The sequence below is a fragment of the Caenorhabditis briggsae genome (genome assembly GCF_000004555.2).
Source record: "Caenorhabditis briggsae complete genome, chrIII, whole genome shotgun sequence".
In the NCBI taxonomy this organism is placed as follows: domain Eukaryota; kingdom Metazoa; phylum Nematoda; class Chromadorea; order Rhabditida; family Rhabditidae; genus Caenorhabditis; species Caenorhabditis briggsae.
This window is the reverse complement of record NC_013490.2, coordinates 4,365,040-4,382,772: the sequence shown is the minus strand read 5'-3', so window position 1 is coordinate 4,382,772 and position 17,733 is coordinate 4,365,040. Positions and strand designations below refer to the sequence as shown.

The 17,733-nt window shown below is 41.6% G+C and overlaps 5 protein-coding genes across 5 annotated transcripts; 2 read left to right on the top strand and 3 right to left on the bottom strand.

Moving 5' to 3' along the window:
* Positions 1-2,185: 2,185 nt before the first annotated feature.
* Positions 2,186-3,284, bottom strand: CBG08986 (the record flags this gene model as incomplete). Its single annotated transcript, XM_002641089.2, has 5 exons — positions 2,186-2,289; positions 2,548-2,632; positions 2,685-2,772; positions 2,831-3,118; positions 3,163-3,284. 5 exons carry the CDS (start codon positions 3,282-3,284, stop codon positions 2,186-2,188), a joined length of 687 nt encoding a protein of 228 aa, XP_002641135.2.
* Positions 3,285-5,054: 1,770 nt separating this feature from the next.
* On the top strand, positions 5,055-13,812 carry Cbr-par-3 (the record flags this gene model as incomplete). Its single annotated transcript, XM_002641090.1, has 12 exons — positions 5,055-5,225; positions 5,543-5,632; positions 5,679-5,741; positions 8,593-8,700; positions 8,780-8,927; positions 9,204-10,109; positions 10,161-11,288; positions 11,378-11,521; positions 11,971-12,187; positions 12,233-12,467; positions 12,973-13,133; positions 13,185-13,812. 12 exons carry the CDS (start codon positions 5,055-5,057, stop codon positions 13,810-13,812), a joined length of 3,999 nt encoding a protein of 1,332 aa, XP_002641136.1.
* Positions 13,813-14,606: 794 nt separating this feature from the next.
* Positions 14,607-15,287, bottom strand: CBG08989 (the record flags this gene model as incomplete). Its single annotated transcript, XM_002641091.1, has 2 exons — positions 14,607-14,836; positions 15,035-15,287. The coding sequence occupies 2 exons, from the start codon at positions 15,285-15,287 to the stop codon at positions 14,607-14,609; spliced, it is 483 nt and encodes a 160-aa protein (XP_002641137.1).
* A 213-nt stretch (positions 15,288-15,500) lies between these two features.
* CBG08990 lies at positions 15,501-16,465 on the bottom strand (the record flags this gene model as incomplete). The annotated part of the gene is made up of 4 exons (XM_002641092.1): positions 15,501-15,739; positions 15,789-16,082; positions 16,127-16,307; positions 16,352-16,465. The coding sequence occupies 4 exons, from the start codon at positions 16,463-16,465 to the stop codon at positions 15,501-15,503; spliced, it is 828 nt and encodes a 275-aa protein (XP_002641138.1).
* A 346-nt stretch (positions 16,466-16,811) lies between these two features.
* Positions 16,812-17,622, top strand: Cbr-rps-12 (the record flags this gene model as incomplete). Its single annotated transcript, XM_045243654.1, has 3 exons — positions 16,812-16,828; positions 17,007-17,183; positions 17,355-17,622. 3 exons carry the CDS (start codon positions 16,812-16,814, stop codon positions 17,620-17,622), a joined length of 462 nt encoding a protein of 153 aa, XP_045093923.1.
* Positions 17,623-17,733: the final 111 nt, after the last annotated feature.

Genomic DNA, 17,733 nt, shown 5'->3' with positions numbered 1-17,733 from the left:
GATAGGGGATATTGCCAGGTGTGAGTTAGATAACGGAAGTGAAGGAGTACACATAATAATAGTGTATTTTGAGTCCAGATGTGAAGAAGATCATAAAAAATGATGAGAATGTTGACGTATGCGAATTAGTGGTTATCTGGGGAAAAAAGAGGGCTAGTAGTAGAAGATCTAGATAACTTGTGTGTGAAGAATCTTCTTGGTGACCTTATCGGTTGTAGGCACGAATTTGAATACCTCACTCATCCCTACACCGGTTCACACTTCTTCTATTCTCATTTTTGTAGGTAATTGTCTCCTGAAGATGGCATAAAGCCGAAACGTTGAGAATAAAAATTTTTATTCAAATTTGTGCCTCCAACCGATAAGGTCACCAAGAAGATTCTTCACACACAAGTTAAATTTCAACAATGCACGAAAAACGGATTGCCTATATCCTATCAATAAGGTCTAGATAGACCCAGTAAAAGAATAGGGTGCACTGTAAATCTGGACCAAGTAAATCTAGGGGTTATAGAGGCGGATGTAATGAGTAGTTGTAACTTTAGGACCATAGTTATACAGCCAGATAGTCTGGCACGTTGTCAGGTTAATTTTCAATTTCGCAACTTTTCAGAATTTTGGGAAAAGTTTACCTTATACAGTATACGGCATACTGTACACAAGACTTGCTGACACCTCTTACTGTAGATATACTGTAGATGGTTCTCATCTACTAATTCGCTCTTACAATAACATGGTTGGCTCAAAAAACGAACTAAAAAAAGACACATTAACATTAATTAACCCAAACCAAACGAATAAATGACCTGCTCTTTCTTTTGTAACCCCTACCCCCATCACATAGTATTCTGATACCATATTATTCCAATTAGGTGATCAATCACTTGTCATTCATACAATGCCCTTTTCTTTATGCATCGAGAGAGAGAAGAACGCCAACAAGTCGAATCTTCTTGAATCATCTTGACTTTTTCACATCCATCACCTCCTTTTGACACCTTCGTTTTGAACGCGGCGGTTTTCTTCCTTGCTCTCACACTTTCGATCATTCGCGATGACACACACTTTTGGCAGCGATGGACCGACAAAAAACTATCTTCAAGGTAATAAAATAGGTGTTATCTTTTATCTTTTGTTATCATAACTTTTGAAACGAATAGAAGACTTGGGAAAAATCGAAGAGGGGTGAGATATTCCATCGTCATCATGGATCTGCTGCGCAACAAAATTTATTGAATCCGTTTCATAATTTATGAGTTGAGATTAGGAAAAAAGGAAGAAGATTAAGATCGGGAGTTGTTGGTTTTTTTTTGCTATTATTCTGAGACACAGAAATCTACAGTAATCTTAATTTTTAAAACTATTTATTTTTTTCACTTTTTTTTGAGTTTCTGTCATTTTTCTCCAAAAAAAATCGGAAAATATTGCCCTTGTCATGCGCTGATGAAGCTTGTAACCGGACATTTTTTTAAAGGCGAACAGTCGGTACTGAAATGAAACCAGCCAATGTTTTAGAAATCAATGTATGCGCCTTTGATACAGTACTTCGGAAATATTTTATTTTTGCATATTTCCTTCAGATTTACTGCTTGTTTTTGTTTAAATTGTTCAGATTCTTATGAATAATCAGCTTAATTTCCTTATGATGTAAAAAACCGCCGGACAAGAATAATCAGAGTTTTTGATAGTGAAAAAAAGTTGACTGAAAACGCACGAAAAAGCTAAATTCGGTAAACAATACGTTTTTAGATTACGGTAGTTTTCGCTGTAAGACCTTTACTGTAATTTGGGACTTCTCAATCCATTCATAGCTGACCTTTTTGACCTCTAATTGACCTGCACCTGCCCATCACGCTTGTCAAATCACACACCAATTCCAGGTGGGATACCGGAAGTAAATATTGTATGTCTTCAGGCACTTTCCCAGGGGGTTAGGTTTATATATTGGTCTTGTGGGAAATATAGAAGTTGTATCGTAATCTATTTTATGAGAAAATAAAGAGGTAAATAAGAGATCCAGGGATATCTATAATTTTTTGAGTAACCATCAATCACCCAAAATAAGGATTAAATATTGTTTGAGTAGGATATGTCGAATCTACTGCAAAACACCAGGGACATGCTCGTTGCTCTCGTGTACGGTACTCATCGCCTGGAAAACTCATTTGTCATCTGGATCAAGCGATCAAAAAGCACCTGGTCTTCTGAATTGATTCTTATACCAATCTCCTCTACCAGCATAATAGTTGTGGTAAAGTGAGGGAATCGGATTGTTTTCAGGTTTCAGGTCTGGAAAAATTTCGAAATTTGAGTTGCCGCGAAGAGTAGGGTCGAAATCTGTAAACACTGCACCGCGAAAATGCACGCGGGGGAGAAAGCGCGGAAGAATTTACAATTTTTTTATTCGAGAAATGGGTCAAAATGACCTTTTTTAGACCGTGTTGTGCTAAATCACTCCGAATCGGATCGTGGAAATGGCTCAGCGCTCTTTTTTTTCTTTTATCTGACCTTTTTTTCGCTTTTCCTGTCTCTTAAGCCAAAACTCACATTGCCATTTTGTCTCGCCGACCTGATAAGGTCCTACAATATTTCTTCTCGATGTCGGTCCAACATTCACACCGAAAAGTGTGTGCTGCAAGCGAAATAAACTTTAAAATTTTATTGAAAGACCTAAAATTTAATACCCGCAGTTTTATGAGGTCGTCTGCGACCGAAGCTCTCGACCCGATGTCCACACCTGCTCCCTGACTATCCCACTCAACCAATCCGCCTCTAAATGATTTCCGGGATTTTAAAATAGGATTTTTGCTAAAATTAGTAATTAATTTACCTATTATGCTTCCAAACTTGAAATATTTTATCTCGAGTGCCCACTTCCAATGCGCCATCGTCACGAGTGACGTCTACAGTTGCTCCAATACTCCGACCGATTTCTGTATCCTCATTTATCAGAGGCAACTTGTGCGCTCTCAACAACCGAATATCCACACCATTGTGATAACCATATGTGGCTCCCTTTCGATTAGTGAGTCCGATTCTGTCCTCTTTTAAGACTTGAACTCGTGGACCCAGACAAATATTCTCTCTGATTCCCGGTGTCAAACAAGTTATAGTTGATCTAAATTCTGTTTTTTCTATATGTAATTTTTTTCTCTAATCTACCTCAAAGTAAACGGAATATCAATACCATCTTTGGTCGAAAGAGCTGCTTGTCTTTTCAACCGAATGAATTCAGAATTGGCCGAATAAAAGAAAAGAATCAGAAAGAAGTATAGCGAAGACATTGTTCTAATGGTGATGATACCGAAAAACAGAATTGCGTAACAAAAATTTCGAAAGCGAATTTTGCTTATCCTTGGAAACAGGTTTCCCTCTATATCCTAATCTCCACATGTTTTTTGTATCGTGTCCAAGTGATAAAGGTCATCCCCGACCACTAAGTACTCATTCACTTGTTCCCTTCACAGCCGTCCGGTCATTATTTGTTTCTGGTTCGATTCCCTCCTCATCCGCCCTCAATCCGCTTTTCTGTTGACCTTCGGGGAAGCCGTTTCATCGTTCGGTGTCATCAGAAGAGTCTGGGTTTGCTGCTGCTGCCGAACATCGTTTCACACATATGTTTCTTTCTGTGTGAAAAAGAATCCCGAAGAAGAGTTTTTATTGGGTGCTGCAAACTTTTTCTTTCTCGGTGCCAATTTGAAATGCATTTTTCGTACTCTTTTTCTATGCGTGTTGAAGTTGTTTTCGTACTTGCAAGCGGGCCTAAAACGAGATATTCAGACGGTTTTAGTACCATATGATAGATCTCGACAGGGCTCATCACGCCTATATCATTCGAGCCGGATTCCTGTAGGATAACATGTCGAAAAATGTGTTTGAATGACAAAAAAATCTGCTTTTTGTCAAGTTGGTCGAATAGGCATGATGGGTCCTGTCGGGATCTATCATTTGGGACCAAAACTAAATATCTCGTTTTAGAGACCAGTTATCAGCCGGCCCGCTATGATCTTTTTCTCTTCCTTTGAAGCTTTGAACTCCGCACCCTTGTTTGCTGGTAACCTCTTCCTCGAAGCTAATCCTCTAGGAACACTTTGGATAGTTTTTTAGTTTTCATCGTTGCTTTTCGCATCATCATCATCATCTACACTTTGCGCGCGCGGGTCATTTGGCCCTCAAGTAACGGATGGTTTGGCCATAAAAGTACCGAGCAAGGTCAGAAAGGGTCGTCCATGTCTCTACACAAACACTGTCTCTATTGGACCTCAATTGACAAAAGATGGAAGGGAACGCGCTTTGGCACCTTCCTGACGTTTCTCGCTTCTTTTTTCTCGCCTCAAGATTTTTGACAAGGCTGGTAAAACTCACTGTTTTTATCCGAGTCTCGCGGAGCGCAACCCGCCAATCTGTTGCGCCAGCCACTTCATATCACTTATTGACACGACTATAATTTGTCATATATTTCGTTCTTCTCCTAACCAACCCCTCATGAATTATGTGCACCAAGTTGTCCTGGCATATGCAATGAAGAGCCAAGCAGGCAATGCTTCTTACCCAAACATATGCCGAATGACTCAATCAGTTTTTTTCTTTTTTTTTTCTCCTGCTAATTTGAATGGGCTTGTGACATTTTTCGAAAGGTTATTCTGTGTTGTATTAGCTTTTCCCTACGGTATTCTCAATGTTGTTTCTCATAGGCTGGACCATAGCCCATTGACTCTCTGGGAAACCTCTTCATTACACTTGACAAATTAACCAAGTGGGATGAAATGGAGGGAGGAAGATTCTCTCTTAAAAATGTGTAATTCGATCTCCGCATCTTCCATTTCGAGAAGACGACACCTCTTCCTTATTTGTTCGGAATCTATCTCTTTATTTTCCAATTTCTTGGCTATTTCTTTCTGCTCCTCAATTGATTTCTTGCAGATAAAAAAAGGACGCAAAGTAAATAGGTGCGAAACGAAACGAAGTGCTCTGATCGGTTAGTTACTTTCTATCACCTCTTTCCACTCTTCAATCAACTCCCTATAATGCTCACTGTCCCAGGTGGATCGCTCATGTCAGCTTCATCAACATCATCGTCGACGGCCTGCTCACAAGAAGACGTCGCAGACCCTCCCAGGAAGAACAGTGACGACGTCGCCGGAGAGTCAACGTTGAAGAAGCGAATGCAGCAGTATGGAGCTGTTGGTGCTTATGCCAATTCAACGATTTCAACGCTAGACAGGGTGAGTTCCAGTTTCAGGCAGGGATCGACCCAAAATTTTGAATTTGACGCCATTCTTCGGATGTTCCAGTTGTCCAAGCTTATAATTTAACGCTAGAAAAGTGCTGAAATTGGCTAAAATCGCTCATTCTTGGCTGAAATACTTTTAAATTTTGGCATTTTTGACAGAAACGCCTTGTTTCCCTTGCACTGGGACATCCGAAGAATGGCTCCAAATTAAAAAATTTGGGTATTTCCTCAATAGAGCGCAACAGCATACCACAGTTGTTCCAACCCTTTGATTTTTTAAACTGAAAAATAAGCTTTATATATTTTCAGAGCCAGTACCAATGTCTCCCACTGAATGGAACTCGTCGAGTCACCGTTCAATTTGGTCGTATGAAAATTGTGGTGCCTTGGAAAGAATCTGTGAGTTTTTATATGCTTACATAGAAACAAAACTTCTCAAATTCAGGATCAAACAGTGGGACAATTAGCCGAAGCGGCGCTGATCCGGTACAAAAAAGCAAAAGGATTAGTGAGTTTTTCGACCTTATCCTTATCAGTTGTGGTGGTCATCTTGGTTCCCATGATTTACGTTCCCGGCGCTCCATTTCCCATGGAAAAAAGAGAAAATCAACATTCTTTTTTCGTTCCTTCCCGGTGGTTTCCTATTATATTCCATCCCGAAAACTATGGGTTAATTCGACTGAGAACAAGGACGAGGGTATGCGCATAACTTTGCCTTTTCCGTTCTTCTTTTTCTCGCCCAGAGACAAGCCAAAGGGACACAAACAGTAGTTTTCCTGTGGTTGTGGGCACATTGTAAATAATACATTTCTTCCCCCTAGTTTCTTGTGACTGTCAAAACTTTTTTCACTCACTTCTCCATCTATCTTTTCCTTTCCCAACAAAATTTGAGCCAATTCCCTGCTCTTTCTGGCTCTTTCTATCGTTTTTAATTCCAGAAATGAATGGGTTTGTGTGTGTGAATAAAAGTGAATTTGACTTTAATCGGCACATCGCCGAAATTCCGGATGAAGGCCGTATTCGCAATATAAACGGATTGATTTCGATGCGCTTCGTAGATTTTTGTTTATCCACACAACACGAATTCGGATTTTCGTACAAATGCTTCATCCAACTTTTCGCAGTAAATTTTTTCTGGCCTCTCTGAGAGGCCTTCTTATGAAGATGAGATTGTTGTGGTGGTCTTTTCTCCTGCAACTTGATCTGATAAGATTTTGGCATCACACATTTGTCTTCTTTGATTTAGATTTATTCAAAATCCAACTAGCTTTTAGTCTAATTTAATGCGGTGGTGGGTTGACACTGACTCATTGATATATTACTATGGTTGTGCAGTTGTGTTATGATAGGAAACGCGGCGCCTAGCTGCTGACCGCCTTGCTCCTCTGAAAATTTCAAGAGCATCTGGCTTTGAGTGCTCCGCGGCTTTTGAAATAAAATAAAGCAGCCCCATAACACATTCCCTTGCCATTTGTCATAACATGACATATCTCATGCTATCCCATTTACAAATATTTTAGTTTTTTCCTCGTCGTTTAGAGAAAGCAGCAGCAGCTGCAACTGATAAACAGCATCATCCTGTTGTTCACAAACAAAGTGTACAAAAACTTTTTGACTTGAACATCTTCTTCGCCTTCAGGAGACCCGCAGACGGTTAAAGAAAGACACGGTTCTGAAGAGATGCCTCTATCTATCTCTCTATATGTGTTTCCTCTCCATTATTTGTCGTTCGCGATTTGTCGTGTCTTTTTCTCCTTTCTCTTCCTCCCCCTTCTTCCTCTGCCGCTCCTTTTCTTTATCATTCCGATGATGATGATGATGATCTACCCCGTTTCTTTGCGCAACCTCAGGATCTTACTTGTAGGAAGGTTTATAGAAGAGGGGAGAGCACATAGGGAGTGAGTCATTCTTTCCTTTTGTGTGCATCACAAGTTCCTACGACTTATTCGCCCGCTGTAAGTAGTCAATAGTTTATTTTAGCTTGCAAGGAAGGGGAGGTGATATCATACTACCTTTGCTGGAAAGATCATTCCTATGTTTCCCGTTCCAAGTGTTTTCCTTCTCCCACTCACATCCTTTCCTAGTTAAACATCTGACCCCTCAATTCCTCAATTTCGAACATATGTGATTTTCCACAAGGCACCACTGGAGTCCATTTGAACTTAAACAAAATTCAATTCCTGGATTCTCTCGTTTCAATAGTTGAATAAATTATTTTTGTACACATTATTGACGATTGTATTTAATACGATTATTTTTCTATTAGATCGAGGAGACTCTCCTACTATCAAAAACGAGTTTCACTGTGTGTTCGTTTACTCGAACCTGACAAACATCGAAAAACCGAAGATTTATCTATTTTCTATACGGTATAATCTGTAATAGAAAGGCCCTGACAGTGTCATTTTTCAGCTCAATTATCTCAGTTCCTTCAAAATTTATTAAGAATGCGTCTACTGACAAAACACTTCTGATATTATCGCAAACAGTTGACACATTTTTGATATATTTGATAGGAACGGAGATAATTGAGCTCAAAGTTAGGGGCCTCTCTATTACAGGCGGTATCATCAAAAACCCCAATTTGTCGGCTTATCTGGACAAATTACAAGGCCTTACAACGTGCTTCTAGTAACATCTGCCATTTCCCTGTTCCTCTCGACCCTCAATCTCTCTTCACAGACATTGTTCATCATAAGAAGAAAAAAGAGACCTCCCTCCCTTCTCCTCTTTTTTCACCTGCGCAGGTGCATGAACAGAAATTGGAAATAGTGTGGCTGGTTGAATAGACCCAGATGAATTGGCGCGCAGAGTGACCATGCTCTCTTTTATACCGAAAGGAAGACACCCCGACCCTCCAAGAGAGGGAAAAAAGGAAACTAACACCCAAGTATTTGTTATAGTATTTGATTAATCACGGTTGGATTGGTATTCCCGTCTATTCTTTACTTGGCTCATTATCGTCGTTTGCTCTCCTTCTTTTTCCCTCTTCTTACATTATTTGGCAAGGTGTCCTTTTCTTCCCCATCTCTATACCTACATTTCCGTTTTGCTCTCTGTCCTCCCTCTATGGTATTTTGCTCTCTTCTCCGTACTTTTTAGTTTCGCAATACATATTCCTTCTCTCTGTAGGTGTCTGGAATTTTCAGCATCAAAACAGATGCATAACGGTCGTAGTCGATATGAATCGTCCGTAGTTCCGCCACCGCCACCCTATCATTATAATCATGTGCACACACCGCCGGCACGAGTTGTTCAGCAGAGGGTCCGGGATCCACTCCCCGTTTATTCATCCAATATGACCACCACAAATGACAATGTTACGGTTAGTATTATTTAGAGCTTTTTGTCCTTTTCAGACAGCTAACGAACGAATTCGAGTACTTCGTCTGGAATGCGAATCAGATCATGGAGTGCTGGATATGGATGATGTGTTGGAAGAAGTTTTTGATTTGTATAATGATCAGGTTTGGCTGGAGAAGAAACTCGATATATGAAATTCTTTTTTGTTTTCGAAATTCCCATTCAATTAAATGTTTTTTGCAGATACTAGCAATAACCGATGAAGCAAATGGAGGGTCCACGACTCCGACATATTCGCAAATCCAGAAACAACAACATCATTATGCACAACCACTTCCGTATTCTAGAAAAATAATGGAAGGACCGCCTACTCCAATAGCCAGTGCATTTGGTAAGTTTTCTATCTTTGATACGGTTAAGCCTCCAATAGAAGATCCCCCTCATTGTCTACTTTGAGACAATTTATCTCGATTTCTATAAAAGATGTCAAAAAGTTGTCAACTGACAAATTTTTTTTCATTTTAAGATAAGGAACTTATCAGTTGACGAATTTTTTATATCTTTCACAGGAACCGAGAAAAATGGACTCAAAGTTAGGATCCATTCTAATACAGGCTTTTACGGTAATTTCAAATGGCACAACTGCAAAAACAAAAAAAATTTGCAGGTAGTGTGACTGTGAACCATCAAGCTCCTCACCGATCCGCTTCTCCTTACAACGTAGGATTTGCTCGAGGAAGCCCTCCAAAAGATCGTCGAGACTCGGTTGTCGAAGTGAGTGGATTCGAGAAACTACCTCAATCAGGACTCCGAGTGTCAGTGTCCACACCAACTGGCAAATCACTCAACGAACCGATTCTCCGGTCTTCATTGAGAACAGAAACGTCTGGAAGTAGAGCTGACGATACGCCAGTGAAGCAGTCGAGAGTGACACTGAGCCCAGAAGTTGAGAAGAAACTTGCCGAGCAAGAAGGAGCTGAGAGAAGGAGTGAACGGAAAAAGTATGAGAAGAATCCGGGACGATTCAATAGAGGCTCTGATCGGAAGTCGAGAATCACTGATGCACATTTGGAGGCTAGAGATCGAATTGCGGATCATCTGGAGAGTCAAGTAGACGAAAAGAGCAATCCATCTTCAAGAGCAACGATAGAACAGGGTCCTTTACCTGGAACTACACTTGTGACATTTCCATCACCAGCCGGAGAAATGGGTATTGAAGTGAACGCGGTTTTCGACGAATCTCCAGATATGCCTAGTACATCAAAACCTTCGAAATTGAGTTCTGTTCAAGTGATGAAGATTGAAGACGGTGGGCGAGTTGGAAAAGACGGACGTATTCGAGTTGGTGATTTGATTGTGGCAATCGATGGGAAGAGTGTGGATCAAATGTCGATAATTAGAGCTCGTACTTCGATTTCGGAGTTGGCGAATCTCAATCGACCAGTTACTCTTGTTATCAATCGTTCTTTAGACTCTTTCTTGGATCAAGAATCTGCGAAGCCCATTCAATCGGCTCTGCAACAAGCTAACACTCAATACATAGGACATACAACTGTTGTTGAATTGGTTAAAAGTAAGATTTTGTTATTTGAAGGGTTTTATGCTTTATGTTTTTCTTTTTCAGGTGCCAAAGGATTCGGTTTCACGGTCACTGGTCGACAAACTGCGAAGAATGAAAGTTTATTCTACATAGGAACAGTTAAGCCGTATGGAGTTGCTCTTGGTCATTTGAAATCTGGTGATCGCCTTCTCGAAATCAACGGAGTGTCCACAGGACAATTCACACAATCTGAAATTGTTGATAAGCTGAAAGAGACAATGGTTGGTGAAAAAATCAAATTCTTGGTGTCAAGAGTGTCTCAAACGAATAATGCGACGATGAATTCTTCGATGTCATCTGAAAATAAGGAGAACGAGGGAACTCCAAAAGTGGAAGAAGAGAAGAAGAGTGAGATTCCACCTCCTCCACAGAAACTTCCACTACCGGCTTTGATGACACCTTCAGTACCAAAAGAAACTCCTACGATTTCTCCGTCTTCTCATCAACGCTTCGAGATTGTGATTCCATTCATCAATGGATCTAGTTCTGCTGGATTGGGAGTGAGTTTGAAGGCCAGAGTTTCCAAAAAGTCGAATGGATCCAAAGTGGATTGTGGAATCTTCATCAAGAATGTGATGCATGGCGGAGCTGCGTTCAAGGAAGGAGGTCTTCGAGTTGATGATCGGATTATTGGAGTGGAAGATATCAACTTCGAATCTCTCAACAACATAGAAGCTCAAGCAGCATTGTCCAAGAAACTGAAGGAGGTGTCAATGGTCCGGTCTAGTGTGACATTGGTGATTCTTCGAGATAACGACTATCTCCCTGGACACATCACACGGGATTTGTCGAGAATCACCGTCGATGCCTCTTCTCCATCTCCGTCGTCAAGGATGTCTTCTCACACGGCTCCGGATTCGCTTCTCCAGTCGCCGCACCCTCGAGGAACGTCTTCGAGTGGAGCTGATTCTTCTCACTCGAGGCAGTCATCCTCGTCGTCAGCTCCAGCTCCAGTGAGGGCGCCGACGGAGCGGGACTCGATAGTCTCGGATTCGACTCGCCACGACGAGTCTGAACTCCCGGACAACGATCCGTTCAATCGGGAAGCTCCTGGACGGAAGAGTCTAAGTGAGAAGAGAGGATTGGGAGCAGCTGCTGATCCACAGCACATCAAGCTGTTCCAGGAGATCAAGCACCAGAGGCAGAATAGTGGTGAGTTACTTTAAAACGTTTGGAACGAGTGTTTATATTTCTTCTCCTTATTTTCTTCGTTGCTTTTCTCACGCTCCTCCCCTTTTCAGCTCCCACCTCGTCCACTCAGAAGAGGAGCAAGTCTCAGCCCCGCTCCCTCTCGCAGCGGAACCATCGGAGTCCGATGAAGCTGGTCGACCTGCCGACCGCTCTAGCTCAAGCGGCAGCGGCAGATCAACAGCTGGATGATTCTGGTTTGTATTTTTCTTAACCTTCTTCTGCTTTCTTGGCATGATTTTACCGGGCTTCTCATCCTAATTTTGTTATTTGTAATTTGTAATTTATTACGACCTTATGTACAATACAATACAGTAATAAAACAATCACACAGAAAAAAAAATACAAAAAAAAAAGAATCACTAATACACAGAAAATAAGATGAACATCTGAATAAAATACATGTAAAACGATAAAACCTGTAATAGAAGGGCCGCAAACTTAACTTTGAGTCAATTTTATCTCGGTACCTGTCAAAGATATAGAAAATTTGTCAACTGATAAATTGCTCATTATAATATCACAGTCATTTTATTAGTAACCGAGATAAATTAGGACAAAGTTGGCAGTGTGAGGGGCCTTCTATTACAGATTTTCCGGTATATTAAAAACTAAACCCATTCTACGATATTTTTTGATTTTCCAGACATGTTGAACCGACGATCGCAGAGTATGGAGAGTATCAACAGACCAGTGGAGAGTATTCTCCGAGGAACTGGTCAGATCCACTCTGCATCCAAAGTGCAATTTGCCACGAAGCCGGGCGACCAGCAGCATCCGTTCCCACCTGGAGCCGCTCTTCTTCGATTGAAAAATGAGGAGAGTCGCTCGAGAGACAAGTCGAGAAGGAAGAGTATGGGAAAGTGAGTTTTGGATTACTGTAGAAGTATTCACTAACGAATATAAAGCCCTTTCAGTGCGATGAGAAACTTCTTTGGATTCGGAAGCAAGTCAAGAGATGCCTCCCCTGAGAAGTCTGTGGAGCTGAGATCCGTAGAAAGGCCAAAGTCGATTGGAGACGAAAGAAAGGAACCAGTTCCACCTCCACCACCACCACATGGAGCAAGACGAGGAAGTGGCGGAAACGTTTTTGTGGACTATGGAGAACCGTATGGCCTGATTCCACAGTACCCACATAATACGGTAGGTTTTTAAATAGATCTTACTTTAGCTAATAAATGTAATTAAAACTAATCATAATAAATCTTAACAAATAATTATTGTTACATGTCTTCTTTCATTTCGTTAACTGGTTTTTTATTAATGAATGAGTTTCTAGAATGTTTATCTAAAAGTCCATTACAGTCACAAATTATGGCTTCCAATGCCCCAGAAGGAATCCGGCTGATTTCTTACACGAAGAATTCGTCGCCACCTCCAGCGGCAGGTCCTTCGCCTCAAACAGTTCATCTTGGAAACTCGAAATTCTATTCGAGCTATCGAGAGCCGTCGATCACACAACGGCCTAGGTACTAATGGAGATGCTCACCGATTCCGACTTCCCCCGACTGTCACCCTTCGTTTCATCAACTGTGTGTCTTGTGTTTTGTCCCATGTCCTTGTCTCTGTTTTTTTCCACTAACCTTCCATCCTACTCACCAAATCTATGCCCTAATTATGATATTCATTATGTACGTCTTCATTCCAGACTTCCGGATATGAGTCGTACGCCGACTCTGAGCTCTACGACCGGTATGCAGCCCATCGCTATTATCCGCGCGGGGGACTCGACGAAGACGACTACATCTTCCGGCAACAGAGCGGTTCCTCGATTGGCCCATCGTCCTATGTCAACTATGGACTACCAGCGTGAGTATCACAGTCTCGATTAGTTATACCAATCAAATCAAAAAATTTCAGATCTCATGCGTACCATGTCGATGCCAGAGTACCATCCAAAGCCAGCGGAAGTGTCTCGAAAACCGCGATGGGTCGTGTCTATCCCGCCGACTATCCCGACGACGAATCCAACTATCAGCACGTCGCCCAGGGTTCCCGTCGCCAAAAGGACAGCGCTGGGAGGGGCGCCGACAACTACCACCACATGTTCAACTCGTGGTTCGCGTACACTGGCGGCGGGGCAGTCGGTGCCGCACCTGTCATCAAGTCGGCCTATGGATCTTCACCGGTCAGGATCGCAGCAGCGTCGGCCATCGAACGAGGCGAATCGTTCGTCGTCGAGTCCGGTGGTAGTGCGTCGGCCGCGCCCATTGACCGTCGGGGAAGAAGCACTTCTGGCGGAGCCATTGCACCGGGACCATCCGGTTTCCATTCCACGAAGGAGAAGTATGCGGATGCTCGATATGGGAAGTTCAACGGTGGCTCGACCCGACTCTTTATTCCTCGACACGGAGGCGGGCTCAGCGCAGCGGCGTTTGCCACCAACTTCGGCGGTTCTGAAGGATACGAAACGCGTGGAGGATCCAGCTCGCCGAGTCAATACCGCCGTCGAGACCAGGGACCGTCTCATCGTTTTCCCCAGTACTAGGTGAGTTTTCGAATTTCGTTAAATTAAAAAAAAAATTGGCGTTTTCAGATTCCCTATTGCTGCATCCTCAATGCGTGTCTCATCTGCCGCAAAACCACTTTCGAATTCTGTAAACCTCCGATCTGTACCAAATAATAAAGTTTACGATTCATCAGCCAACGATCGAATCTCATTAAGGTTTGTGTGATTCTTTAGTCTCCGTCGTTTCAATTGAATCTTTCAGAGCCAGAAAGAAGCTTCATCGCGAAGCAGTCAGTAGGAGCGAGTTCTTCTTGCCGTCGTATTCAAACGAGAATATCAAGCTGTTCAACAGCCTCCTACCGCCATCCACGTCATCCATAATGAAAACCACGCCTTCGCCGATCACAAACGACTCAGTTCCTTCAACCCGAAAACTTTAATTTTAGAGTCTCTTATCTTATATAACCCGCCAGATATATCTAAACTCACAGCCCTTTTAAATACCGGTTCACCTAATTCTATGTGTTCATGCCATCATCATCATCCCGTAAATCAGAGCTACACTCGTTGTTTCAAGGTGCCTACTCCCCAAAAGAGAAAATATATGTTCCCTGTCGAATAGTATCTGTGATGTATTGTTTTCAAAACCCCTATATTGTTGTATTTAGTAGCTTCCCCCTCTTCCTGTTCATTTTTCTTTTCTTGTTTTATTATAACGAATGTGTTGCAGATTGATATTTATCAAAACTAAATAAATCTGGTGAATTTAAATAAGTTAAAATTAGTATATTCAAATACTGACTCGAATTACACAAGTAAATATTTTTTTTGAGTTACAAAATAGATTTCCACATGATATAGGCATCGGGTGGTTCACATCGTTGGTAGTACTTCGGCACCGTGCTCGTTATGATGAATCCTCGGTTTTTATAAAACTTTATCGCTTTTTTGTTGGAAGTCTGAACATGGAGCATCGCATTTACAAGATTCAGCGATTTGCATTTCTGTTCGACGAAATTCATCAGAAATGATCCGATTCCAGATTCTCGATATCGAGGATGTACTGAAAATAAACATTGTAAAAATTTTGACAAATATATTTGTCGGTTATTGTAGTTGCCGTTGTGTGCATGCACCATGACGCAATATTGCGGATCGAGCGACTCCCGCCCGAGGTGGGAAGTTTCTCTTCAACAGCTCCGATTTTCCGCAAAAATACTTTTTGCTTGATTCACAGAATGACAAATAAACTAAAACTAACCTCCAAAACTTCTGATGTATAGCACTAATCCAGATTCAAAATTTTCCGGCTTGACGGCCACAATCGCAATAGCTTCTCCATTTTTGACGATTACTCCGACTAGGTCGTTTTCCAAACACTCCTGATAGAATTTGTCGCTGTACGAAACAGGAAATATGCTTGCGACAAGGGTTCGAACAGTTTTCAGGTTTTCAGCAGTCACCGGTTCCAGCTGGAGTTGGAGTTCGTCTCCTGATACTTCTTTTTCCTCCATCCAGCTAAAACTTTGAGAATGAAACTGGTTCAAGACCTTTCACGAAAATATGCATAGCTTTTCAACTATTATTTTTATATAGGCAAAATTGGTTGATTAAAAAAACAGTTTATTAAATATATTCACATGACTTTCACTGTTTTGGTTCGAATATACAGATGCATTTGTTATAGAATTGTTTTGGAAAAGAAAATTGCAAAATTATTCGAAAAATTAATCACGGTTCTGGTTGAAGACCCGTCCGGAACTTGACGTAAAGACTGGTGGAGGTGGTAGAGAGTACAAATCGAGTGGTTTCCGTTCCGTCGCTGGTCGCGCAGGAGTTCTTGATGGAGTTTTTGTTGGCGCGGATCGGCTGGCTTTATTCCTGGCTGGGGTCTCTTCCTTATCATCGTCTAGTTCGTCGAATTGTAATCGTCTTCTCTCGTCGGAGATATTCACCATTGATATGTCTGAAAATCAAAAATATTGGTTCAAAGCCAATTTAAAAATTTTCCTTACCATGTCCGTTCAGCAGTGAATCATCCAAACTGAAAGACTCAGTCTTCGGCACGTTTTCTTTCTTTTCCTTTCTTGTCGACATTAAGAGTGATGTGTACGTCGGAGGCTTCATGACAGAATCAATTGCAGGTTGTGGTCGTTGAGAAACAGTTTCTCGCATCACTCCTGTTGAATAAGTAGGTTCCACAGGAATTTGTTTTTTGATTTCTGTTGGAACTGCAAAAACTGGCTCATCTGCGGGAGCCACTGGATTCAAAAAATCGATCTTTCCTTTCTTAAGAAGGTCACTCCGTTCTGAACAATGAAGAATTTTTAAAAATACAATTTTCACAACTCACCATTCGTTTCTTCGATAGCTTTGTCAAATTTTGTATTTAAAGTCTGTAGTTTTCCAGCAAGCGCACATTTCTTCTGTTTTAACTGCAATTGGAGGTTAAGAATCTCCAAATGGTCCTTTAAATATGATTCTAATCCTTCGCTTAGTCCCGCTACAGTTTGAACGTCGATTTCGGCTAACTTCTGAAAGAAAACGAACATTGCAGAAACTTTTACTTTAATTTTACCTGATATTGCGATAAAGTCAGTGTTTGGAGTAAATCTGGTGATTGATCGCTTCGAACATTCTCGAACTTGGCAGAAAAATGATTCAGGATATGATTCAACGTTTGGTCGTTCATTTTTACTTGTTCTGTAAAAAAATTCTGTAAAACTTTATGTAGAAACCAGGCGAAAAAATCGAAGAATCATTGAAATTCAAAGATTCCCGCCGTGCGTGCCTGGCTGCGTAAATCGACACAAGCGCAAGTGTGCTCCGTGGTGTTTTCGCTGAGTAGCGACTCGTTCGTATGGTTTAACAGGATACGCAGCGGATGTACTGGTGCTTGTAATTTTCTATGATTTTCCAGTTTTTTTTCCCATTTTTTGAAAATTTTTTCGTTGTCTTAGAAATTGAAACTATTTTTCGGACTTTCTAATATTCTTCAGTTTACAGGTAAACATCAAGGACTCTTGCTAGCAACAACAATGTCTGACGCAGGAGGGTACGTATTTTCTGTTTCAAACTTCAGCACATAAATACGGAGAATTTCGAAGTCGATATTTTCTAGTCGTAGTGTGCGATATAAACCGTTCTACTGCCACACGGGTACTGGCCTTGAAGCTGTATCGGTTCCAAAGTTGTTCGAACAATTCATTAGAAAATACTGTTACATGCATCAGAAAATGGAAATTGAATGATTCTAAATCTTTCATTTACAGAGATGTTCAAGTGGCTCCAGCCGCCATCGCCCAGGGACCAATGGACAAGGAACAGGCCTTGAGAGCAGTCCTTCGTGCCGCCCATCACGCCGATGGACTCGCTAAGGGACTCCACGAGACCTGCAAGGCTCTTGACAAGTGAGTTTTGATTGAACCCTAGTGATATTCTGATTAGTTCCACTTGTTATCTAGAAATCATAAGTTGTAGTTACTTTGTGATACAAATAGGTGGTATAATGATTGTTCCTCTGCCACACGTGTACTGGCTTTATGCTGTATGAGTTCCAAAGATCTACGAACAATTTTCAGGCGTGAGGCTCACTTCTGCGTTCTCGCCGAGAACTGCGACGAGGAGCAATACGTCAAGCTCGTCGAGACCCTCTGCGCCGAGCACCAGATCCCACTCATCAAGGTCGCCGATAAGAAGATCATCGGAGAGTATTGCGGACTCTGCAAGTACGATAAGGAAGGAAAGGCCCGCAAGGTCGTCGGATGCTCCTCCGCTGTTGTCACCAGCTGGGGAAATGAAGAGCAAGGACGCGCCATCCTTACCGACTACTTCAACTCCAAGAACTAACTTGTTTGTTGTTCCAATAAATTGTTATTGTTCCCTGTCTGTACCATCAACATATCAATCATTCAAATACATATTGTTAGGTCAACAAAGTACTGAAAAGAGGGGGGGGGG